Here is a 26,810-nt window from a genome sequence, read left to right on the forward strand (position 1 = left end):
GATGTAGTAGGAAACGTTTATTGAATATTTATTGAATTTAATTTGTAAATTTCATCAAAGTTAAGAGGTACCTTTTAAAACACTAGAAAATATTGTCTTATAATTGTGCCTCATTGAACATTGTAATACAGTGATAAATGAATTTGACAAGAACTCAGGAAACTTGGAGTTTCAGTCTTAGCCATCACCTAGCTGTCTGTTCATACAGCCCACTTTAATTCCCTTGCTTTAGTTCCTTGTTTGTAAAACATAGATAATAATGCTCACACTCTCAGCTTTATAGGGATTTTGTGAAGGTCAAAGAAGAAAATAAATGTGAAATTCTCTTTGAAAAAGTTCTTTTATAGGTACAACTCATTTGTGAGTCCCATAAATCAAACTGTAAAAGCTTACAGTTTCTTTCTAGCATTTTATACACAAAAAAAGATTGGAGAAACAAACCAAAAATTGGTCATGGTTAGATGCCTATGATTTTTACACACTGAAGAACTGTTTCAGATTATAAAGTAGCACTAACATTTGTTACAGTGCCTAGGAAGAATAGAGGATGAGGAAGCTGTTGTCATGCATTATAAATGCAGAGTTGTCACTTTCCCCATCCTTCCTATCAGTGTTCCTCATCTTTTTCAAAACAGTTCAATATCTCCACTCCCCAGCAAGAGCATTGATGAGTTATGGTTTTCACTTCCTCTGTTTACTCTTTTAGGTCACCTGTTCTCAAAACTTTGTAATCTTTTTTCATACTCCTTTCCCCCTTCTCATTCACTGTTTATATACAATCAGTTGCCAAGTCCTAATGATTTGGGGGCATTTGTTTGAACTTGATTTTTCATTAGTGGTAATTGATTTGTTCACATTTAGTTTGTATTTTCTTATCAACCCCATATATTTGTATCCATCCTTTCCTTACTATGCCTATTGTAGTCCTTCTAGTTCATACCTTCATTTCCTGTCATCTGAACTGTTTTAAGAGCTTATTTGCCTCTAGATTAAAATCTCCTCTTTCCATTAAATATTACTCTTCATTGGCCAATTAATATTCCAGTGCTTACACAATGCCTGGCATATAGCAAGTGCTTAATAAAGGCTTCTTGACTTGACTTGTCTTAACTCTCAGATGCATAGGTCTGATACCATCACAAAACGACGCAAAAAGTTTCAGCAGCTCACTATTGTGTTCCAGTCCCTTGCTCTGATTTTCTAAGTCCTTCATGATATGACCAAGAATCTCAGAGTAAGTGTCTCAGGTAGAAGGTACTGCAGAGGACACCTAGTACAAGTCATACCTGAAGAGCATTTTTTCCTGCAGTATACCCAACAAGTAGTTGTCCAAACTTTGTCTTGGTGCCACTTTCTTTCTAGCATTTTTAGCAGTTTTTCTCCTGTTATATTTTTGTTCTAAGCAAACTAGCATACTTATTACTTTCTGAATGTGTTCTCTGCTTTGTCCTGTGTGCTTGCTCATGTTATTCCTTCTGCCTTGAGTAGTCTCACCCCAAATGACATGATGAAAATTTGATTATTTGTTTATTTAGCAAGTATTTGAGTACCTCATATGTGCTTGGAACTGGGATTACAAAGACAAAAATCAAAGCCTCTACCCTCAAATAATTTAAATTCTATTGGAAGGAGTAAACAACCTGTTAAACTTCTCCTGAAGTTGGAATGTAACTTCTATAAAGTATGCAGATTTTCTTGCTAATAATTCCTTTCCATTTCTGTGTTAGTTTTAGATTAAAAGATGTTTATCTCCTCAGTATGTGTGTTAAGAGTTTGATCTTTTGTGGACATGTTAGGTTTACTCTGTTCCCTGACCCTGGACTGTGCTGGGACTATGTTGTGAGGCTCAGATGAGATAATGGATGTAAGCACTTTGTAAAGCACTTTGCTTTACAACCTTAAAGTGCAGTATAAATGTCAGTCATCATTGTTGTCGTCATCATGATTATTAGCTTATAGTGACCAGTCCTCCATTCTGGATGACTTCATTCCTTGAGCTTTCTACTGCACTCCTGTTGAGATCAAGCTCTGTCAATAGAGCAATCAATACAAGAATAGGGCAAAACAAGAATGTTTAACAACCAGGTTCTTGTGGGGGCAGGGAAGTACACAAAACCATTGTGGACTTAATCTATGTTATTAATACTTTTTAAAGTATGAGACAGTCAACAAAATAATACCACGCCCTGATTTGTAGTGATTATTGATTTTTGAGGTGTCGGCACTCATGGTGGAAATGTAACAATGCGCTCTCATTAAGCCAAAGTGAGCTGGCTCCATCACACCTCTGACTGTACTCCAGACCTTACAAAAATGTACCCATTTACCTAGAAAGAATTGAGCTAGGAGATTATAGTATAGTTAACAGATATCTGTAGTAAGAACACAGCTAAATGTCTACACCTGCTACCAAGAAGTGAAAAGAAAGTATGTGATGTGATGATAAGACTGAAATAAAATTTTAAAAAACCTTCAATTTCTTGGCCCCTGACCATAGGTGATTGCTTTTTAAATGCTTATTTCAGAGCTACAGTGATTTACTGTTAAGATATTAAAACATAGAAACCAAAATTTTAAAAACAAATGTTAAAAACTGTTTTTACGTGAAACTGAGAAATAAGATATACAGGCAATGGGGTATAGAAATCTATCCTGCCCTACTGGAAAATAGAAAGGGGAGGAGATAAGAGAAGGGGGAGGGTGATAGAAGGGAGGGCAGATTAGGGGAAGGGGTATTCAGAATGCACGCTGTCTTGGGGTGGGGGGAGGGGAGAGATGGGGAGAAAATTTGGAACTCAACGTCTTGTGGAAGTGAATGCTGAAAACTAAAAATAAATTAATTTTAAAAAGATATTAAAACGGTGGAATGAAGTTAGCCCTGTATTTTGTAAGTTATAGAAGAAGCTATCCATTAAATTAATGGATTCTAATACTGTTGCTGCCACTAATACTAGCTGATATTTATTTAGTCTAGTGCATAATGATGTACAAAGTCCTTTCTATACATTCTTAATTGATTCAATTTAACAACAGCTCTGTAAGATAGATAACTTGAGTTTCAGAATATCCATTTTAAAGATAAGGGAATTGAAACCAAGAGAATCAAAATGATCTATAGTCAAACAACTAAGAAGTAGCAAAGTCAAGATTTCTATTTAGAATTTAAAATTATTCAGGGAGCAGCTAGGTGGTGCAGTGGATAGAGCACTGGCCCTGAAGTCAGGAGGACCTGAGTTCAAATCTGGCCTCAGACCAAACACTTGACACTTACTATCTGTGTGACCCTGGGCAAGTCACTTAACCCCAATTGCCTAAAAAAAAAAAAAAGAATTTAAAATTATCCAGAGGACAAGCATCCTATTATAGTGTTTTTTTTTTTGTTTTTTGTTTTTTGTTTTTTCTAGGCAATAGGTTTAAGTATCTTGCCCAGGGTCTCACAACTACTAAGTGTCAAGTGTCTGAGGCTGGATTTGAACATAGGTTCTCCTGACCCCAGGCCTGGTGCTCTATCCACTGTGCCACCTAGCTGCCCCATCCTATTACAGTGTTTTGAGTGAGTTCTATGATAGTTTATATGTAAAGGAGGGTTATGTTATTGTTATTTTTGCTGTGTTTTTGAGTAATTTTATTTTTCGAATTTTACTCTAAATGCTATGTATCCTTTCTTTTTACTGTCTTCATTAGCAGCATTAAATTCCTTTACAAAAAGTCTCAAATAGTACTTTAATTTTGTGGAAAATTACATTTTGTGAAGTGTGACATGAACCACATAGTTAAGTATATGTTGATTTATTTATATTTGTATCAAAGACAACATAGTTTAATGGCTTGAGAGCCAACCTCAAAGTCAGGAAGACCTGGGTTTAAATCCTGCCTCTGACACACTCTGGCTGTGTGACTTCAGGCAAATTACTTAACCTGTCAGTGTTCTAAGCACCTCTTTAAGACTAGAAGTTGTAAAGGATATACCAATCTACGTTAGTACAAAGGAGTTTCCTCACCTGGAAATTCCTTATACAATTAAAATGACAGATCTAGTCTATACCTATCTCTTTATACCTATTTTTAACTCATTTCACTTGAATTAAATTTTTTTTTAGTTAAATTAACAGACATGTTTACAAGTTCATATGCTTATGAGTAAATTCTGAATCATTTATCCTTGCTGGGACTTCTGAAAGCAAATCTTACTCAACTTTCCATCATGCTGAAATTGATTTAATTTTTATTGAACTGTCCTTCATTAAATGAACGTTTTCTCTAAATGAGATTAGATCATTTGATTATGATTAACTGCTTTCCTTGGAGATTTTCTTCCATTCACTATCTGGCTTAGAATTTTAATGTACTTCTTACAATATTTAATCTAAAGTTTTCATTCTTAAACTATCCCCATTGACTAATGAGAATTGTTGATCTTGATATATGATCATTTTCATGTCTATCATCAAGTTATCGCTGATCATTTTATCTTCTTTATATCTGATTTCATTCTTTATTTTCTTAATATTTTGTGATTTTTGATGTTTTCCTTTGATTTCTACCCAGATTCTCTATTTCTAAAAACTTTTCTGACATCTGAAGTCTAAATTATTTTATAAAAGGTTCAAAGTAATTCAATCCATTAGAATTATTTTCTTTGTGTTTAATCTCATACTCTTAGTGCCTACTGTATATTGTATATAGAACTTATCTCTGTTGTATAAACTCTGTACATTTGTATCATGATTTTGAGCAAAAAAAGCAGCCAAATTTAGAGAAACCAACCTAGGTTCAATTCAATCAATAACTAATAGTTAAACACCTTTTGTGTTTAAGGCACAGGGGATGCAAAGACTAAAATGCAAAACAACTCTTGCCTTTGAGAAACTTACATTGTACTGGAGCTATGGTATATACAAAGATGGAATGAATGATGTCTTGAGGAGGGAGGGAGCACTGTCAGCTGAATTCCTGTCAGGAAGGAGGACCACTCTTTTCTTTCTTTTTTTTATTTTTTGACTCTGAACACAGCACTCCTTTGTTGATTAACTTCTTTTAAACTAAATTAGATGTGTCCTTTTCTTAGATGGAAGTAATTTTCCCTTTAGATTGTTTTTCCGTATTCCTTAATAACTATATAAGTACAAGATTCAGAGATTTCTTATGCTAGTCTATAAGTACTCTAACAAGTAAAAATTTTATTAAAACTTAAGCTGCTTATCATTAAATAGGGCAATTCAAGAAAAAGTTGCCTCTTTCCTCAAACATAGGAGTTTTTAAGATTAATTTTATTTATAATTTATGGAATACAACAAGCATTTTCATAACATAGCATAATAAAAAAAGATGACTGCACATGAAATTGCAAATCTACTATGTATGACTTACTATGCCTTTTAAATATATAACAAAGTTATGTAACTTTTTTTCTCCCCCCCAATCCTAGAGATGGTCACCAATAGACACAAATAGGAGTGTGTGTGTGTGTGTGTGTGTGTAAATTTCTATACATTCTTCATTCTTCGTATGTTCTTTCTCTGAATGCAGATAGCATCTTTCTTCACTCTTGAAAGAAACTAAGTATGATATGAATGTGACAAGGAAGTGCATTTCAGCAATGAGGGACAACCTGCATGAAGGCTTTCAAGCAGAGTTATCAGTGATCCCTTAACTGCAAAATCTAATGGCTCTTTCTCAGTCTTCATCCTTTTAGACCTCACTACAGCCTTTGACACTGCCAGTCCATTTCTCTTCTTGGCACTCTTTTCTCTCCAGGTTTCCATGATACTACACTATCTTCTATGCTCTGACTGCTCCTTTTCAGAATCCTTTGCTGGATTTTCATCCAGGTCACACTCATTAATCATGGCTCTGTCCTGTGTCCTCTTCTTTTCTCCCACTATGCTTTTTCCTCTCTATGCTCTTTCACTTTGTTGATCTCATCAGTGCACCTGGATTCAACTATGATCTCTATGTATTTAATTCTCAGTCTTATTGTCAGCCCCTAATGTCTTTCTCCTAATTTCCAGACTCATCACTCCAACTGTCTTATCATCTCAGACTAAATGTTCAGTAGACATTTTAAACTCAACAAATCCGACACAGAGCTTATCATCTTTCCCCCTAAACTTTCTCATTTTCTGAATTTCCCTATTACTCTCAAGGACACCTCCTGGACTTGCAATCTAGGTAGTATCCTTGACTCCTTGTTCTCTCTCCAGCCTCATATATAGTCTGTTTTGTTTAACTCTCCTTCTCTCCTTTGACACTTCAAGCCTAGTACACACTCTCATAACCTCACACTCAGACTATTGTAATAGCCTGGTAGTTTGTCTCCCTGCCTCAAGTCTCTCCTCATTATGGTCCATTCACTACTCAGCTGTTAAATTAACCATGTCACACACCCCTCCCCTCATTCAGTAAACTCCAGTGGCTCCTTATCACCTCCAGGATCAAATATAAAATCCTCAGTTTGGCATTCAAAGCCTTTCACAGCCTGGTTTCCTCCTCCATTTCCAGTCTTACATTTTACTCCCTTCCCACCTCACCATGTATTCTTCAGTCCAGTGATGCTGTCCCTCCTACAAGATGATCCATCTTCTGACTCCACACATCTTCGCTGGCATAGTCAGTGCCTGGACTCCAGTGCCGGTCCCCCATGCCTGGAACTTTCAACTTCCTTATCACCTCCTCTGGCTTCCCTGGCTTTCATCAAGTCCCAAATAAAATCTCATCTTCTCTGAGACTGTTTCCTGACTCTCTTCTCCCTAACCTCTGGTCCCCTAATGCTAGTGCCTTTGCTTTGTTGATTTTCTGGAATTTACCCTGGATACATCTTGTTTCTACAAAATTCTTTGCATGTTATCTTGCCTTATTAGACAGTGCACTCCTTGAGAGTAGGGAATGTTTGTTGCCTTTCTTTGTGTCCGCAGTGATTAGCATAATGCCTAGCACATAGTGGGGGCTCGAGAAGTACTTATTAACTGAGTTTGACTAGAATATAGAGTTTGTTTGGGAAGTGATGCGAAAAAATATTTTAAGGTAGGCTACAGCCAAATTGTCAAAGACTTTAGGTGACAAGTTAAAGGATTTTTATTTCATCATAGAGAGACTAAGGAGCCATTTTATTAGCTGTATGGGGAATAGATTGGAAAAGGGAGAATCCATAAGGTAGAAAAACAGTTAATTAGGAAGTTATTGCAGGAGGCCAGTCTAGATGTAATGAGGTCCTAAAGAAGGTTAGTGACTGTGTGAAGGGAAGAGGTCGGATGTGAAATGCTGTGGAAGCAGAATTGATAGCACTTGGCAGCTAACTATTTAGGGAATGAGGGAAGGGGAAGAGTTGAGAAGGACTCTTGAGATTACAAACCAATCTCAGAATCAAAATTAGATATTGGGAACACAGCATTCTAGATGGGTTACTTGAGAAATGAGTACGAGCATCCATTTTTCAAATTCAACTCTAAGTTAATTTGTTTCCATTTTATTTGATATTTTTAAAAAGGCTACATAAATCTGGAATGCATTCCGATCTTTCCAAAATTTGATACAATCTTATATAAATATTATGCTCAACCTATCAACAAACCAGACAGGGAAATATTTTCAGGCAGTATGTGTTTTGGAGACTTATTTTTTCTTAGAAATCATTTTGGAGTATTAGATAAGCCTTTATTGATACTCTAATTGTTAGCTGCTGATATTTAACCAAAATCTCCCTCTATTTTAATCTAAACTTCAATTACTTACTAATAATTTGAAAGGTCATTTGCCATATGTAAGAGATGATTCTTATTTTCTAAATTCACTTTTGTGTGTGTGTATGTGTGTGTGTATGTGTGTGTGTGTCTAATCTTGAATCACTTTCACCTATTTTACTTTTATGTTTGAAGGCAAAATAGTTATTTTATTTTTTATAGAATAATTTGATTTAGTTCTGATTTGAAAATATTTCCAAATTAAAACTAAAAGTTTTTCCTTTGATCTATTTTTCTAATTATAATCTACTACTCAAAGGATTTAACCTGAATATTACAGATATTCTACAAAGCTAGTTTATAAGAGTTAACAAAAGTTTTGAATTCTGTATCTGTTGGACTGCTTTTTTTTCCCACATGATTTTTTTTTTTAAGTTTTCTTTTTTCCGCATGTTACAAGCAAAACAAATTCCCATATTGGGCATGTAAAAAGAAATGGTTCAGTATGTATTCTGAATTCATCACCTCTTTTTTTTTTTTTTTTGGCAAGGCAATTGGGGTTAAGTGACTTGCCCAGAGTCACATCGCTAGTGAGTGTTATGTGTCTGAGGCCAGATTTGAACTCAGGTCCTCCTGACTCCAGGGCTGGTGCTCTATCCACTGCGCCACCTAGCTGCCCCCTAGTTCATCACCTCTTAATAAGGAAATGTGTACCATATTTCATCATAAGTGAACTGAAATCATGGTTGATTGTTGCATTAATTATAGTTACTAAGAATTTGAAAGTTGTCTTTCCTATATTGTTGTTACTGTATTCACTTTTCTCTTGGTTCTGCTTACCTCATTCTTCATCAGTTTATACAAGTCTTCTAGGCTTTTCTGAAACTATCTCCTTCATTGTTTCTTACGGTATAATTCTTCATCACAGAAAAGAACTATTAAAAATATTATTGTACTTCCTTAGAATTTGTCTTGCTTAGCACCCATCCTTCTCTTAATCTGTTCTCCCTCTTATTCTTTTTCTCCCTTATTCTTTTTTCCTTCTGTTTACCTGTTGAGTGAGATGTATTTCTGTACCCAGTTGTATGTATTTTCCCCTCCTTTGACCATTTCAGATGAGAGTGAAGTTCAGGTGCCATACACTCCCCCTCACCCCTTTATCCTTGTTTGTATAGGCTTTTAGTTTCTCAGCCCAATTTTGTGATGTAATTTCTCTCATAGTTAGTCTCCCTTTTCTCTGCTAGAATATTGCCATTCCCTTCCCTTTTAATTTTTCTTTTATGATCATCCAAATACAGCAGAACCACTTATGAGACCTGTATCTAGGTCCTCCCTCTAGGTACCCTGATGACAATGGGATTCAGAGGGTATCCATGTGTCATCTCACCATATTAGAATATAAATAGTTTTACTCTGTTTAGTTCCTTATGATTATTCACTTATGCTTACTTTTTGTGTTTCTCTTGACTTGTGTTTGCACTTCAGATTTTCTCTGTAGCTCTAGTCTTTTTATTAGGACTGCTTAGAAGTCCTCTGTTTCATTAAGTGTGCTTTTCTTTCTCTTGTAAGATTATACTCAGTATTTCTGGGTACGTTATTTTTGTTTGTAAGCTTATATCCCTTGCCTTCTAGAATATTGTATTCTGAGCTCTCTGCTCCTTTATGGCAGTTGCTGATAAATTGTATGTAATTCTGACTGTGACTCTTCAGTACTTGAATTATTTCTTTCAGATTGCTTGTAGAATTTTTTTTCTTTGACCTAAAAGTTCTGGTTTTTGGATAAAATGATTTTTTTTTAAATATGATGTTAAGAGCTCTTTTTTTCGGGTAGTCCAATGATTTTTAAATTTTTTCTCCTTGATCTGTTTTTCAGGTAGATTGTTTTTGCTATAAGACATTTTACACTTTCTTTTATTTTTTCAGTCTTTTGACTTTGTTTTGATACAGTCAGTTCTTCTGTAACACTTGTTTTGAAGATTGTAAATTTGTTCCAACGTGATTGACTTATTAGGAATTAATTTGAGCATAACACAGTTTTTGAGTTTATGAACAATTTCATCCAAATGAAATGCAAAAACATAGAAAATTGTACTGCTTCACAATACTTTACAAGCTGCAAACCTTCTGATACTCACTTCCACCAGCACAGTTCAGGTTTTTCCAAGGTAAAGTGTCATATTTATTATTTATCATCTGGTGCAGTAGTAGCTGTAGGAGGAAATGGGCTGGTCTAGAGAGGGCTAGTCCCACGAACTCCACCATCCCACCTCTCAATCTTCCTCTTCCCACCTCTCGATCTTCCTCTTCTGTGTGACTGAGGCCCAGGACGTTTCTTGTTGAGGCTGCCCTCTCACTTGTAACCTTCAACTTTGCTAGCCCAGACCATTTGGGAACAGGAGTGCAGGCCAAGTACTAGCCTGAGGCCTCAGACTTGACACTATTTACTCTAATATTTATGTATTTCTTAACCATTTAACATATATAAAACTGTGATACCATTTTTATTAGAATCCTGTCTTTTTTATGTGTCACTGATGAAGTTTTTGAGCTATCTGTTTCATAAGCCCTGTGGTTTTATTGCTAGATTTTGCACAGCAACATATGTCTTATTGTAGCAAAATTGTATGTCTTGTTATTTCATGGAGTCATTATTTGGTCAATTCTAATTTTCTGGGAGTTTTTTAGTTGAGTAAAGTTTTGTACTTCTTGTTCCCAGTGGTTAAATCCCTTCCCCATTATTTCTTTTATAGCTCTTTTTTTCTAATTTTTTAAATCTGATGCTCTCATTTAAAATGAGAATATATGTAAAGCACTTTGTAACCTTAAAATTCTCATAAATTGTAGTTATTATGATGATGATTATTCAAAACAATTTGACTCTTGCTTCATTTTTTAGAGAACAAGTTAAACTTGTTTCCAGTCTATGTTTTACTTTAAGGCTTTGCTTCCCTGATTGGCTTTGATCTGCCATGATATTTATCAGCCTAAGTAATGAGCAATGAGATATCATGGAGTCTTTTCTACATGAAAGTGGAATATATAATATCTAGAAATTCTGTGGTCTTTTGGCCATATGTTCCTATTTTATCACCAGATTAAATTGTGGTGATAAAAATAAGCTCTGCATTTTTTAATGGCTCACCTCCCTTCCAGCTTTCAAATTCCATGATTCATCCTTTAACCAGTATATATAGATTCTTTCCTAGATGATGAGAGAGTGAAGTGGGTAGTTAACCTTTTGCTTCCTATTCAACTTTAATTAGTAAATCTCTTAGAGTAAGTAGACGGTGCAGTGGAGAGAGCACTAGGCCTGGAGGCAGGAAGACCTGAGTTCAAATCCAGCTTCAGGAATATGCTAGCTATGTGACCTTGGGCAAGTCACTTAACCTCTGTCTGCCACTGGAGAAGGAAATGGCAAACCAGTCCAATATCTTTGATAAGAAAACCCCAAATTGTATCATGAAGAATTGGATGTGACTAAAATGACTGAACAACAATAAATATGTATCTCTTATTAATTGATGGTCATTGTTAACTTCAGGCAGCTAGGTGATACAGTGGATAGAGCACTGGGCCTGGTATCAGGAAGACCTGACCTCAAATCTGGTCTCAGACACCAACTGTGTGACCCTGGGCAAGTCATTTAACCTCTGTTTTACTCCAATTTCTTTATTGTAAAATGGGTGTAATAATAGCACCAACTTCCCAGGGTTGTTGTGAGGAACAAGTGAGGTAACAATTGTAAAGCACTTAACGCAGTGCCTGGCACATAGTATGCACTATATGTTAGTTATTATTTCTATTGTTGTTGTAATACTTATTTCCTGATCTGGACTTCTAGATCTTGTATTCCTCTGTTTCTCAAACCTATAGTTTATGAAATAAATTATCTTTGTATTAATATGGTCTCAGTGAAATAAAACGTTTCTTTTTAACCCTGTTATGTCATCATATTATCTATTATTATTATGTCACTATATTGTCTTTTACAAAAAATTACAAAAAACAGCTGCATAATACAGCTAATATCCCAAAGAGATAAAAGAAAAGGCAAAAGAACCTATTTATACAAAAATATTTATAGTAACTCTTTTTGTGTTGGCAAAGAATTGAAAATTGAGGGAATGCTTATGAATTGGGGAATGGCTGAACAAGTTGTAGTCATATGATCATGATGAAATACTATTGTGCTCTAAGAAATGACAAGCAGGATGATTTCAGAAAAACCTGACAAGGCTTCTATGAACTCATGCAAAGTGAAATAAGCAGAACCAGGAGAATAGTGTACACAGGAAATATTGTAAGGATGATCAACTATGAAAAACTTAGCTACTCTGATTGAGACAGTGATCCAGAACAACACTAGAGGACCCATTGTGAGAGGTGCTATCCACTTCTAGAGTGAGAACTCATGAACTCTAAATGCAGAGTAAATCATACTTTTTTAAACTTTATTTTTATTGTTTTATCTTGTGTTTTCTTTTACAGCATGGCTAATACAAAAATATGTTTTACATGACTTCACATGTATAATTGTTTGCCTTCTCAAAGTGGGGGGATGGACAGGAAGGAGGGAGAGAATTTGCAACTCAAAATTTTAAAAAATGAATGTTAAAAATTTTTTTAACATGTAATTGGGGAATGTTTAACAAAATAAATATTTAAAAATAGTTGCACTGAAGATTTGAAATGGGAAGAAAGAATAGTTAGGAGAAAGAGTGTTGTACTTAAAAAAAAGATAAATGCTGTGATTTAATTTTTCAGTTGACTACCCTCTTTGTGAACAGATGTTCTAATTACATTATTCACTTAAAATGCAAATAACAAAATAATGATTGAATTTTTACAAAAGTTTTTTTTAAACTTATTCATTCCATATAGGACTTTTTCCAATCTGCTAAAAGTAACCAGTCTTTGTTCTCAAAATTAAATGAAGAGAAAATTGTGCTGTTCTTGCATTTGCTGGGGATAGATACAAATGGGCATGCTCACCGACCATCATCAAGGTAATTTAAAAGCTGTATTTAGTTTACTTTGACCATCTTGAAGGATACTGGCAACTTTTTTTTTTTTAACATGTGTAAATACTGTATTGGGCAGGTAGGTGGCATAATGGATAGAGCACGGGACCTGGAGTCAGAAAGATCTGAGTTCAAATCCTACCTCAGATACTTAGCTGTGTGACCCTGGGCAAGTCACTAGCACAGTACCTGGCCCAAAGTAAGCGCTATATATTAACATAAGCTATTATTATTATTAGCTATTTGGAATTGTAATAAGCAAAAGTAATGTGCCATATTTCACTTAGAATTATAGTCAGAGGCTGAGATTCCTAAAATCTAGCCACTGCTTAGATTCTTATAATCTAGCCAATAGCTTACTAATGTTCAGACCCCTTAAGAGTCTGCCCAATATGACAGATGTTCTAATAAACCTTGTCTTTGACTGAAAGAAGGCTTGGATCGAATTCTTTTGGGCAGGACCCTTGTGTTGTGATTTTGGGGTCCTAGCACCCCTGAACCCCTAAACCGCATCATTTTGGTGGCCCGTATGGGAAAACTGCCTAACCCCAAGTTCTTCTTCAGTCAAGGCTGGAAGGTATGTAAGCCTCCCTCCTTCCCTCCTTTCTTGCTCTGCAGTTGGGGTCACTCTCCAAGTACCAAGGCTTGGAGGAGCCTTTTGGGCAGACAGCTACGAGGCTGTCTTGCACTCGGCCTAACGCTCTCAGGCTCTCAGTCCACTGGGTCAGTTCAAGGCCATGGACCTGGATACACCTTCCGCAGCATAGAGGACAAGGACAGATGCCCTATCTGGAAGTGTATGAATTCCCTCAGCACTAGGGAATTGGGGAAAACTTGCAGTTGCTTTTTGGTTCCCTGAGGCTTACTTACTCCCTTCCCTCTGCACCTCTGAATCCTCCTTCATGGAGGTTACAGGGAAAAGTTAGAACAGCTAAAAGTATCTTGGCATATTCTGGAGGTTTTGTGATTGATCATTAAGGAGTTTAGAACTCCTCCTTACAACCTGGTCACTCCCTTCCCTTGAGTCAAGAGGGTATCTGTTAACCCCTCTCATAGGAGAAGAGAGTTTCACCCCCTTACTCCTCACCTTTGATTTTGCCCTCCCTCACCTGGGAAAGGAAGGAAGGGGGAGTGGCAGCAGCTACCGTGTGGGCCCCCCTGGCAATGGCCTTGGGCCCTAGGGCAACCTTTGCCTGGAAGCGTCACCCAGGTTCAGCACATCCTGCTCAAGGTAAAGAAGCTGGCCTTTGAACTTGGGTAAGCATGCTCTTTTAAATTTGTAGTTTTAACTTAACAGTGAGATGTTGATTTCTCTGTGTAAAGTAATTTGGAAGTGCATTTAACAAAACTAAAGTCACCTGATTGGTAATGGGTTTGTTTCAAGTTTCAAATTGGTGAACTTTCTGTATCAGTTATGTCAAGCAACTTTTCATAATTTGGTTACAGCTAAAATAATTTAGCTATTGTTAGTTATTGTTTTAATGTGTAAACTAGCCAAAAAGCTTGTTTGGGTTATGTATGACTTGCTGAGAATTTGCTAGTTTATAGAAATCTCTAATGATTGGCTTTTTATGTTAGGATAAATTTAAGTTTGAGATGTAAATCCTGGAAAAGTTCCTAAACTGTGATTAGTAAAACTTGCTGTTTGAAGTAAAAGCTCATAGGATTTTATTTTGAGTTGTCTGGATCATAATCCATTGATAATCAATAATCCGCCATCTGAGGGAAATGCCACAAGACACTCAGAGAAGGTGATATTGGTGAGTAGTAAGCATCGGGAAGAGCTGAGAGGACAATTTTAGCCTCAGTCTAAGATGGGATCCTCCTGGCTCAGTTTCCCCATTATGTTCCTTTGAAAGGGAATGTTACTCACCTGGCTATTCCTGAGTCTGGCTATGAGGTGGATTTGATACTGCATGGTTGGAAAACTGAATTATCTGAATCCAAAAAGAGCTAAGGATGTTTTATCTTCTCAAAGCTGGGCCCTAAATCTAGTCCCTGCTTTATATCTGGGACCTGCAGTTTTTTCGGTCAGATTTGTCGTCCAGACTACAGGCCATTCACCTACAGTTAGTAGCAAACAGCAAGTACCAGCCAACATTCCCCCAATCATTCCCTGGATGCAGCCTGTGCTCAGTTCCAGTCAACCTCCTCTTTGGGACCCCCTTGAGGCAGGGACAGCTCTATGCCCCCTGCCAGCAGGAAGCAGTTTCAGAAGCTGAGACTTTCTCCCCTTACTCCAAAAGAATTTGGGTTCCTATTTGTTTGAGGAGGGAATGATGGGGTTGGGATCTGGGCCCCAGAAAGGGAAAATCCCTGGACTTTCCCACATGGCCAAAACTCTGGCATTCCCCTGAGGCTATAATCCCATCAACTGGCCTTTCATTGTGGACCTCCCTATGGCCCCAGGCCACTTCTCCTTTCTCCCTTGGCCACATGGTCCAGGTCTCTGGAATTCTAGATCCCTCCCATAGGCTTTCTGTATATAAGGTCCATCTTGTCTCCATTAAGATGCTGAGATCCCTAAAATCTAGCCACTGTTTAGATTCTTATAATCTAGCCAGTAGCTTACTAATGTTCAGACCCCTTAAGAGTCTGCCCAATATGACAGATGTTCTAATAAAACTTGTCTTTGGCTGGAAAAAAAAAAGAATTATAGTCAGAAGACTTTGGTTGGAGACCTGGCTGTGATACTTGACCTTTAGGCTAAGTTAGTTTATCTTTCTGAGTCTTGGTTTTTTCACCTAGAAAACAGTAATTATAATAGCTATCTTACCAACTTCACAGAGTTATGAAAAATCAAATGAGAAAATATATGCAGAACGACTTTGTAAACTATAAAGCACTATATATTTAAGCTATATTACACCTGTCAATGTTGAACAGGCTCTGGAGCTGTCTCAATTCCTCCTTCACACTGATGGGCTGGATCCCCAGAGAGTGGCTAGCTCAGGCTAACAGGAACTCTGAGGGATTGGGGAGTCATTTCTTAGTTCTATAGTTTATAGTGCATGCATCCATAGCACCCAGAATGTCATTGTCACCTGACTGTAGCTCATTTGCTTGCCCTCCTCCATCCAGTGTATTCCCCCATATTAATTGTCAGCTAATATTTCCCCAATAACATTTAACTAGTTAATTTTAATTACTTTTTAAAAAGAGATATTTACTAAGAAGGTATTGCAAGAACTGAAGTACAGTGACCTGCCAAACTGGGAGCACATTCTCCTCTACCACCTTGGTCCCTGGGAAGAGTAGATTCAATCTTAAAGTGGTTATTATAAAACACTCCTCCCAAAAGCCTGGGGCATGGTCTTTCACAGGTATGGATAGAGTCCAGGGGAAGGTGGACTCGAGCTTAGAATGCACAGTTTGCTAAGGTAACTCACAGCTCCTGATTGGATGGAGTTCCCTTTCTCCCTTTGTGGAGTCCTCATGAAATCCCCCTTAGGTGCGAGGTAGCTTTCTGCTGGGCTCATCAGAGTCCTGAAGTTGCCTTTCTTCAGTGTCTCCAATCTACCCTTAATTCCCAACACAAACACTGCCATCAGCCATTGCTGTCTGGGGACACTGCTTGGATGTCCATGAGAAGTCCACGATCTTCACCCCTTTCAAAGTTCACAAGGTCATTGTTGGAGGGAGGGAAGTGGGGGTAAATACAGAGAGTGATTGGTGAGAGAGCGTGCTTCCTCAATTCTTTGCCAACACAGAAAGAGTTGCTATAAATATTTTTGTATAAATAGGTTCTTTTGCCTTTTCTTTTATCTCTTTGGAATATTAACTGTATTGTGCAGCTGTTTTTTGTAATTTTTTGTAAAAGATAATATAGTGACATAATAATAGATAATATGATGACATAACAGGGTTAGAAAGAGAAGTTTTATTTCACTGAGACCGTATTAATACAAAGATAATTTATTTCATAAACTACAGGTTTGAGAAACAGAGGAATATGAGATTCAGAAACTGACCCCCGGTCAGTTTCTTGCTAGGGTTTTGGCTGTGGAACTGTTCTCTCTGGGCTGGCCAGGCACTGTAATTGCTCTGGTTCCAAACGAGTTGCCAAGAGCCAGAAAGCATGACTGAGTCTCTTCAGCTAATCCAATACTGTTTTTGTATGACACCATTTTGTTTCATCTGCCCTCTGGTAGCTTTGACTTCAAAAAAAAAATTAAGAATTTATTGCACTTAGTTGAATGTCTTTGATTAATTGCCTTAAAAGAGATGTTGCCTCAGACCAAACACTTGACACTTACTAGCTGTGTGACCCTGGGCAAGTCACTTAACCCCAATTGCCCCCCCCCAAAAAAAAACAAAAGAGGTGTTGTTACATGATAAAGGTATCAGGGCTAGGAGGGATTGATTAATTAATTCATTCACTCCTAACCTTTACATGAACAATTAATAATAACATAGCAAATAGCCTTACTATAGAAGTTCATGTAGCATCTTATATATGGTGTATGCTCCACAAACGTTTATGAATCTGATTTTATTTTGAAAACATGAAATTATGAAATCTATGTCATCATGTAACCCACAGTTTTAAATGCTCAAATATTTGTAACTTTATGTTATATGATGTTCTGCCTCAGCGACTTTTTTATTCATGACTATTCCATACTCCTAAAATTCTTTTCCTTTTCTTCCTTCCACCTCCCCATTGATATCCTGTTACTCACTGAACTCTCCCTCACATGCTACCTACTCCATGCATTATTTCCTCAAAATCTTCCTAAATCTAGTTGGAAGTGATCTCACATAATACCTTATGTATAAAAAGATAGATAGATATTTTGATTAATTTTTTTCAATTATCAAATTTTTTTCTCCCTCCCATTCTTTCCCCCTCAGAAAAAAAGAAAAACAAGACCTGTGTGAACAAATATCTATCATCAAGCAAAACAAATACTAATATTCACCTTGTCCAAAAATATGTGTACACAAATATTTGATGGATAGGTTGCAGGATCATATGATCAATTTCAATATAGTTCAGCAAACATTTGTGTTTTAATTTTTTTATAAACACAACCAGTGCAGTTCAAATGAAATTGGAAACATTCTTAAAAGCAAGTTTCTTTGATAAAGGTCTCATATCCAAGATATAAAAGGAACTCATTCAAATTTATAAGAACAAGAACTATTCCCCAATAGTTAGATGATCAAAGCATATAAATATTCGGATTTCAAAGGAAGGAATCCAAGTTTTCAACAATGTTTAAATCTCCAAGTGACTAATTGCAAATTGAAACAATGCTTAGGTTCCATCTCACTCCAGATTGGCCATGATGACAAAAAATAAAAATAATAATTCTAGGGAGGCTGTTGGGAATACACTAATGCACTGTTGGTGGAGCTGTGAATTGGTCTAACTTTTCTGGAAAAATATTTTGAAACTTTCCCCAACAAGTTACTAAACTTTGCTTACCCTTTGGATCTAGCAATGCCCCCAAAGAGAGCAAAGAAAGAAAGAATGTATAAATTATCTATAACAACTCTTTTTGTAGTAAAGAACTGGGAACTAAGGAGATGTCTTCTGTTGAGCAATGGCCAAAGTAATTATTTTATATGAATGTAATAGAATATTATTGAATCATAAGAAATGATGAATGAACAGTTTTGGTGGAACCTTGGAAGATATGAATCGATACTGAGGGAAGTAAGCAGAACCAGGAGGAAAATTTTTACAACAATAACATTTATTAAAAAAATAACTTTGAATGCAGTGACCAACTGCATTTTGGAGAATTATGATAAAGTATGATAAAGCATGCTGCCTATCGCTTGACAGAGTAATGGTGAATTTAAGACATACATTTTTGGATATGGTCAATATGGTAGTTTGTTTTGCTTGACTCTACAAGTTTTCTACAGAGGCTTTTGTTTCCTTTTTGTTTGTTTGTTTTCAGTAAAAAAGGAGAGAGAAATCATCAAGGAGGATAAGGATAGGGTAGCCAAAAAAAAAAGTGGGTCATTGAGATATCTTTTTTTTTTAATGCTGAATAGAGAACAGACAAGCAGGACAACTCTAAAAGCTACAGATTAAACCTATTATATATTTAAAAAGAAAAACAACTACACACAATAAAGATCCATAGTTTCATATACAGTTTCTTTTTTCTATTCCTATATATAAATATATACACACATACACACATGAATATGTGCATATATAAAACTATACATGTTAATTTACAAATGGAAAGTCTCTTTTTTTTTTATTAAATTAAGATGGAAAATAGTAGAAAAAAGCAAACTTTTAACCTGGTTTCTACGGACTTTTAAAAATATGTAGTTTGATAACTGTATTCCAATGTAATTGATTTCCTTTGTAACCCTATGTATTTTGTTTTATACATTTAAAAACATTATTCTGAGAATGGGTTCATAGACTTTATCTCAATGCCAAAGGGTCTATGACACACACACACACACACACGAAGATTAAATTTGAAGAAAGATAACTTTTAGCTAGAAGATCAGAGAAAGCATGACAAAGAAATGGCACCTGAGCTGAACTTTAAAGAAAGGACTCCAAAAACAGATGAGGTTTGCCCTCTTATGATTCATTCTCAAACAGAAAATGTTTTCTAAATTTATCTTTAATTTTGAATGTTTTATTTTTCTTTTGTCTTGGATTAAATTTACCTTTACCTTGACTTTAAATATCATTGGTGAAATAAATTCATTGTCTTTTAATTTAAATTATACATGACAAATTTCCTACAAAGAGGATATTGCTAGCCTTGAATCTACCCTGTTTATGTGTATAGAAGTGTTACATTAAATCAGAAATCCTTAATTTTGATAGGATGAATGTTGTTTTGCAAGATTTTTGTTCTTGGTGGTATGACAAAAGCATTCAGTATGTGATGTAGAATAAGAATTGTGAATTTCACTTTTTAGACAGCTACAATTAAAAGGCTCCATCTTTCCCTGGAGAGTTGAGAATAAAGGAAGTTCAAAAATAGGTTTGTGTTAATTAGGAAGCTTCTTTAGCCTGTATCCAAATCTTTGTAGTTCTTCTGTTCTTCAAGGGAGAAAAAAAAAAATCCAACTATTTCAGTAATCACACTAAAGCTCTAGTTTTTAGAATATACAGGTATGAGTATTTTAAGAAACACTGGTTACTTAAAAGTGTGACAATTTCATGCCAAACCAAACAAATATTGGATTTCCTTAAGATAACTTGTAACTGCATTCTTTTCTACTACTTCACAGGGAATACAAGGACAATATAAGAAAAGTTGATGATGGTGTGAAAGAAATAGTGTCCCTTCTGGAGGATTTTTATGAAAATGATGGGAAAACAGCCTTTGTCATTACTTCAGATCATGGAATGACAGATTGGGGTTAGTCATCTTAAATTCAAAATATTTCCAATGAACAGAGGACTTGAGAGGTATTTTCTGTAGTTTACAAGGGTGTGATTATTTAGACCATGGCAATATTTCAGAATCCACTTTAATCCCCAAGTATTTGAGTGGTGGTTTCTGCAAGTTAAACAGCTTTCATTGTAGAACAGAGAGGGAGTGACTTGTGTCTTTCTTGTGTAACTTGTCTCTTGCTTGGCAGAGATAATATGGGGGCCAAATAGCTTTCTTTTGTGAAATAATAAAAAGTTTTGGGAAATCAGAGAACATATCACTACTATTTTGGTGAATTTGGTGAGACACTTCATTGTATAGTTGAGGTAAAGTCTTGTCTAAGCCCATCCCGTTTCTTTGTAATTTCAGTTAAGTTCATCAATTAACAGACAAAGTTCCTTATATATGGAAAGAACAGTCTTCAGGACTGTGGGGGATTACAAAGAAGGAGTTAGAGAATATAGTACTATCATAGGTACCCCAAAAAATTCTGGACTGGCAAATAGAAAATAATGAGTTAAGTACTTTTTCATTAGCGTTAGACCCAAGTTTGATGCTGCTGCCACTGCCCTATCTCAGTATCAGATATTAGAAAAAAGTAGAAAGTAATAGTATTTATGAGAGGGTAAAGATAGCTATGGAAAAAATAGGAAAAGGAATATAGTTGTAGGTATAGGGAATAACACCTTTCTTTAAAGAATTAGTATCAGTGCCATACAATCAAACTAACAAAAAGTTGTTTTATAGAACTAGAAAAAATAATAACAAGATTCATTTGGAAGAATGAAAAGTCCAGAATATCAAGGGAATTAATGAAAAGAAGTGCTGGAGAAGGTGGCTAGCCATACCAGATCTTAAATTGTATTATAAAGCAGCAATCATCAAAACTACTTGATACTGGCTAAGAAATAGAGTCGTGGATCAGTGGAATAGGTTAGGTGCAGAAGATACAGTAACCAATGACTAATCTACTGTTTGATAAACCCAAAGACCCCAGCTTCTGGGGTAAGAACTCACTATTTGACAAAAACTGCTGGGAAAACTGGAAAATGGTATAGCAGAAACTGGGCGTAGACCAACATCTTACACTGTATGCCAAAATAAAGTCAAAATGAGTACATGATTTAGATATAAAGGCTGATATCATAAGCAAACTGGGAGAGCAAGGAATAGGTTTACCTGTCAGATTTATGGAGAATGGAAGAATTTATGACCGAACAAGAGATAGAGAACATTATGAAATGCAAAATGGGTAAGTTTGATTACATTAAATTGAACAGTTTTTGCACAAAGCCAATGCAACCAAGATGATGAGGGAAGCAGAAAATTAGAAAGAATTTTTTATAACTAGTGTCTCTGATAAAAGCCTCATATCTAAAATATATAGAGAACTGAATCAAATTTATAAAAATACAAGTCATTCCCCAATGAATAAATGGTCAAAAGATATGAATATGCAGTTTTCAGATGAAGAATTAAAGCTATCCTATAATCATATGAAAAAATGCTCTAAATCACGATTGATTAGAGAAATACAAATCAAAACAATTCTGAGGTCCCACATCACACCTATAAGATTGGCTGACATGACAAAACAGGAAAATTATAAATACTGGAGAAAATGTAGGAAAATTGAAACTCTAATGCTTTGTTGGTGGAGTTGTGAACTGATCCAACCATTCTGGAGAGCAAATAGGAACTATGCCCAAAGGGCTATGAAAATATGCATACCCTTTGACCCAACAATACCACTTCTAGGGCTGTATCCCAAAGAGACCATACAAATGGGAAAAGGACCCACATGTACAAAAATATTCAGAGCAGCTCTTTTTGTGGTGGTCAAGAATTGGAAATTGAGGGGATGCCCATCAGTTGGGGAATGGCGAACAAGTTGTGGCATATGAATGTAATGGAATACTATCGTGCTATCAGAAATGATGAGCAGGCAGACTTCAGAAAAACCTACAAGAACTTATATGAACTGATGCTGAGTGAAGTGAACAGAACCAGGAGAACATTGTACACAGTAATAGCCACACTGTGTGATGACTTTGATAGACTTAGGTCTTCGCAGCAATACAAGGATCTAAGACAACTCCAAAAGACTTATGTTGGAAAATGCTATCCACATCCAGAGAAAGAACTATGGAGTCTGAATGCAGATTAAAGCATGCTATTTGCTCTCTCTCTCTCTTTTTTTGTTTTGTTTCTTCTTTCTCATGGTTCCTCCCTTCATTCTAATTCTTCTTTACAACATGACTAACATTAAAATATATTTAATAAGAATGTATATGTAGAGCCTATATCAAATTGCACGCCATCTTGGGGAGGGAGGCAGAGAAAATTTAAAACTCAAAAGCTGATGGAAGTGAATGTTGAAAACTAAAGATGAATAAAGTAATTTAAAAATAAGAAAAAGAATTAATATCAATAAATTCTGTTTCTGCAAACTAATTCAATAAACTTTTGATGCCAGGTACCAAGAATCAACTATGACAAGAAGATGAATGAGTAAATGAAAAAGTACTTAGTATATGGCAATCACTGTGCTAGGATAGCATTTCTTTTTGGAGGGTAGAGGGAAAAATGATTTTTTATCAGGTTTTTTTAGCCTATTCCATAAAAGTAAATGTAAGGATGTTGGTGAAAATTTTAGACAAACTGTTTGAATTTCTTATGAAAAGTAAGTGAGCTTTTCTCACAAATTGAGATCTCTGTAGGGTGTTACATTTTGCCTTTTAATTTTCCTAGGATCCCATGGTGCTGGCCATGCCTCAGAGACTTTAACACCTTTGGTCTCTTGGGGAGCTGGAATCCGTCATCCGCAGCAGGTATCAACCCAACTCTTTGATGATGAATTTTTGAAAGGTATGAAAATACATCGTTAGCAAATTTTAAAATAGCATGATTTTAAAATAAAATTTCAAAAAATTTAGACTTAATGAATTATACTTTCATTCAAGTTATAGTTGCAAATCCCCCATTTTTAACTTAAATATTCAATAACCATTTTCATCAATTACTTATACATTGTTTATATTCCTTGATTCATTATGTAATATGGCATGTGGAATTCCAAGACAAAGTTCCAGGTGTTAAAAATCATTTTGTTAATTAGGCTGGCCAATAATCAATAAAGTGGTGGTCAGTAGTGTCTCTCAATAACCAAAGATGAAAAGGGAATTTCTGAGCCACCTTAAATGCCCACCTTAAATGTCTTCCTGACAGCATATTATTGGGACCTCCCCTGACAAGAAAAAGGCAACTCTAATTGATGGAAAGTTAATGAGAAGATGGGCTAAGAATCTTCGGCCTCAGCCCCCACTCCCCCCAGCCCCCCATTACTTCATTGTCAAAGCAGGGAAGTCAGCTGAGGAATGAGGCTTGGGCATGAGATTCAGTAGCCTCCAGTGGACCTGACAAGTAAAATCTTTCTGGATCAGGAACTCTCTGGCTTTATTTCTCTTTCATGAGCCAGGCTGCCCCAAACTTTAATGAAGGGACAAGGGTCACAGAAATGGCTCTTGGCAACTGGTTAGCAAGAACCAGCTCAGTTTAACTTATGTTTATGGGATTAAACAGAGAGTCCCAGACCAGGTCCTAGGAGGGTCTGGTATGTACCCATATTCCTCACTCTTGTTTCTGAAAAAAGTTTTTTCTATGTGAGCTAAAGTGAGGATTTTAAACAGAGAAAGGAATATTACAAATTAAAATTAATAATCAAAGATATGACATTAAAATTAATTTTCCTTAGTAATGAGCATCCTGTTTGAAAAGTTTAAACCCAAGCAATTTTGAATTGAATAGTAACAAAATGTATTATGAGTCAAAACAAGTCTTTCCCAATTTAAGGAAAAGATCAACATAACAGAAAGAAGCTTAAATTTTATTTCTGACATAGCATTTTAAAAGATTCTGCTGTGCTGTCTGTACATTCTCAGTTGAGGGCAGAAGGTGAAAATATTAGCAACCATGGAGGAAAGTGAGATCGGGGGAGAATGAATGTATAAGGAAGGTGGCTTTCTCTGATAGAGGCCTATTTATTTTATGACAGGGAAAGAGCCCAAAATTCAACTTACTTTTGGTTTTATTTTATAGCCCAGCATAATAATGTCTCCCTGAAATACCTTGTTAAAAGTTAGGAGTTCAAAGTAAAAAAACAAACAAAAATATTTCACTAGTTAATGTTTTGTTTCTTTCCTTTGATGTGTTTATTTAAAACACTTGTTTTATCTTGGATTTTGGTTATCCCTCCAGTATCAAATGAGCTAATTAAAGTCTTCTGTTTCAAAGTCCCCAGACCCCTGGATTTTTCAGTTCAATTGATTAATCTTTCTAAAAGGCTTTCAATACATAATATCCTTGCTCAACAGCCTTCAGTGATTCTAAGTTGTTTTAGATTAAAATCTAAACTCCTTAGCCTGTGTTCCATTATCTATCCCAAACCTACCATCCCAACCTTATTTCCCATTACTTCTTAATGTGATCCCTGTACTCTAGCCACCCAGGGGAGCTGGAATGGCATTCCTCTTTTGTACAATTGTTTCAGTCCCATCTGACTCTTTGTGACCCCATTTCAGGGTTTTCTTGGCAAAGATACTGGAGTGGTTTGCTTTTTCCTTCTCTAGCTCATTTTACAAATGAGGAAACTGAGGCAAACAGGGCTGAGTGACTAGCCCAGGGTCACACAGCTAATATGTGTTTCAGGCTGGATTTGAACTCAGGAAAATGAGTCTTCCTGACTGCAGACCTGGTGCTCCATCCACTGTACCACCTATTCAAATCTAACCCATCCTTCAAGATCAAAGTTAAATTCCAGTTCTTTGATGATAAATATAACCAACAGTGATCTTGTCCTCTTTTAAACTCCCATGGCAATACTGCTTACTTATTTGGCACATTGACTACTTTGTATTGTTTTGTAATTTTTAATGTGTGTGTGTATTTGACCAGAGAGGTAATGGGGACCCAGTTGACGCTTTGGAGTAGGTCAGTGTCAACTGAGTAAAAGCAAACTATGAATGTTCCTAATGAATTTTTTAAGAAGAGCAGCATGACAAAGTAATAGATAATGTCTTTGACCAAGCGCAATTAAGCAAAATTTTAGAATTTTTTATAATTTAATCTTTTAAATGAAAAAATTATTATTCTCAGATCTTTATATAGGTCTAATTGCTAATAGGAAGGATGATGCATTCAAAACTGTTGCCTGATGTCTTAACTATAGACAGCATTTCTGGCATCCCAGACAGAATACTCATCTGTCCCTGTTTCCACCTGCTGGATTCTTCCCCATCATGCAAGGCATATTTTAAAGGTTACTTAACCCCTGCTCACCATGGAAAAGCAAACTCTTCTTTTGAATATTTAGTGATTTTTATATGTTCTTATATATCCTGCTGTATATTATATTTATTTATGAACGTAATGGCATAGAACTTATAGAATTTTACAGGCAGAAGGAATCTTTGAGGAATCTAGACACAGCCAGTCATTTTATTGATGAGAAAACAGAGACCTAGAAAAGCCCAAGTAATTTGTTCATGGTCACACACATGGCAGAAATGATATCCCTGTATCTTACCCTAGAGTTAATGGGGAGCCAGACTAAACTTTTGGGTAGCGGTGTAATATGGACAGACCTGCACTTTAGAAAATCACTTTGGCAGCTGCGTGGAGGAGGGATTGAAAAGAGTTTTAGTCAGTAAACATTTATGAAGAGCCTACTATATGCCAGCTACTCTGTTAAGCACTGGAGATACAAAAAGAGGCAAAGGATGGTCTCTTTCCTCAAGGAGCTCACAATCTAATGGGGGAGACAGTAAACAAACAAATATGTTACTGTTGTTCAGTCATTTCCCACTCATATCCTACTCTTCATGACCCTATTTGGGGTTTTCTTGGCAGAGATACTGGAGTGGTTTGCCATTTCTTTTTCCAGCTTATTTTATAGATGAAGAAACTGAGGCAGACAAAGTTAAGTGACTAGCCACACAGCTAGTAAGTGTCTGAGGTCAGATTTTAACTGAGGAAGATGAGTCTTCCTTACTCCAGGACCATCACTCCATCCACTGCCTATACACAAATATGTACAAATAAGCTATATACAGATTAAATAGGAAATAATTAAGGGAGAGAAGGCAATAGAATTGAGAAGTTGGGAAAGTCTTCCCGTAGAAGATAAGATTTTAATCGTGACTAAGAGGAAGCCAGGTAGGTCAGTAGGCAGAGATGAGGAAGGAGAACATTCTAGACATGGGGGACAGCCATAGAAAATCCCCGGAACCAAGAGATAAAGTATCTTATTTGTGGAAAGCCAGAAGACACATGTCACTGGGTCAAAGAATACTTAACAGTAAGGATGGTGTAAGCAGACTAGAAGGCAGGATGGGGCTAGGTTATGAAGGGCTTTGAATGCCAAACAGAGGATTTTGTATTTGCTTCTGGAGGCAGTAGGGAGTCACTGGAGCTTATTGAGTAGGAGGCAACTGGGGTGACGTGATCAGACTAGTACTTTAGGAGAATCACTGTGGTAGCTGAATGGAGGATGATCCGGACTGGAGAGAGATGAGGTAGGCAGACCCACCAGCAGGCTAGTTCAGTAATCAAGGTGTGAAATGTTGAGGGCCTGCACTAGAGTGGTGGTAGTGTCAGAGGAGAGGAGGGAGCATGTTCATCAAGAGATGTTGCAGAGGTGAAATTGACAGACCAACACATTGGATGTGGGAGGAGAGATGGTG

General features: G+C 36.2%; 1 protein-coding gene across 6 annotated transcripts in view; it reads left to right on the forward strand.

The window, feature by feature from the left end:
• The window catches only part of PIGN (phosphatidylinositol glycan anchor biosynthesis class N), a 225,864-nt gene that overhangs the window by 63,014 nt on the left and 136,040 nt on the right, over window positions 1-26,810 (forward strand). For all 6 annotated transcript variants that reach the window (XM_027868736.1, XM_027868738.1, XM_027868740.1 and 3 more), the window contains 3 exons: window positions 12,561-12,685; window positions 19,925-20,055; window positions 22,822-22,938. In XM_027868736.1, the coding sequence (XP_027724537.1) occupies window positions 12,561-12,685; window positions 19,925-20,055; window positions 22,822-22,938 (373 nt within the window). The remainder of the gene's footprint in view (window positions 1-12,560; window positions 12,686-19,924; window positions 20,056-22,821; window positions 22,939-26,810) is intronic.

This window comes from Vombatus ursinus, unplaced genomic scaffold (genome assembly GCF_900497805.2).
Source record: "Vombatus ursinus unplaced genomic scaffold, bare-nosed wombat genome assembly UNPS02014791.1, whole genome shotgun sequence".
Taxonomy (NCBI): domain Eukaryota; kingdom Metazoa; phylum Chordata; class Mammalia; order Diprotodontia; family Vombatidae; genus Vombatus; species Vombatus ursinus.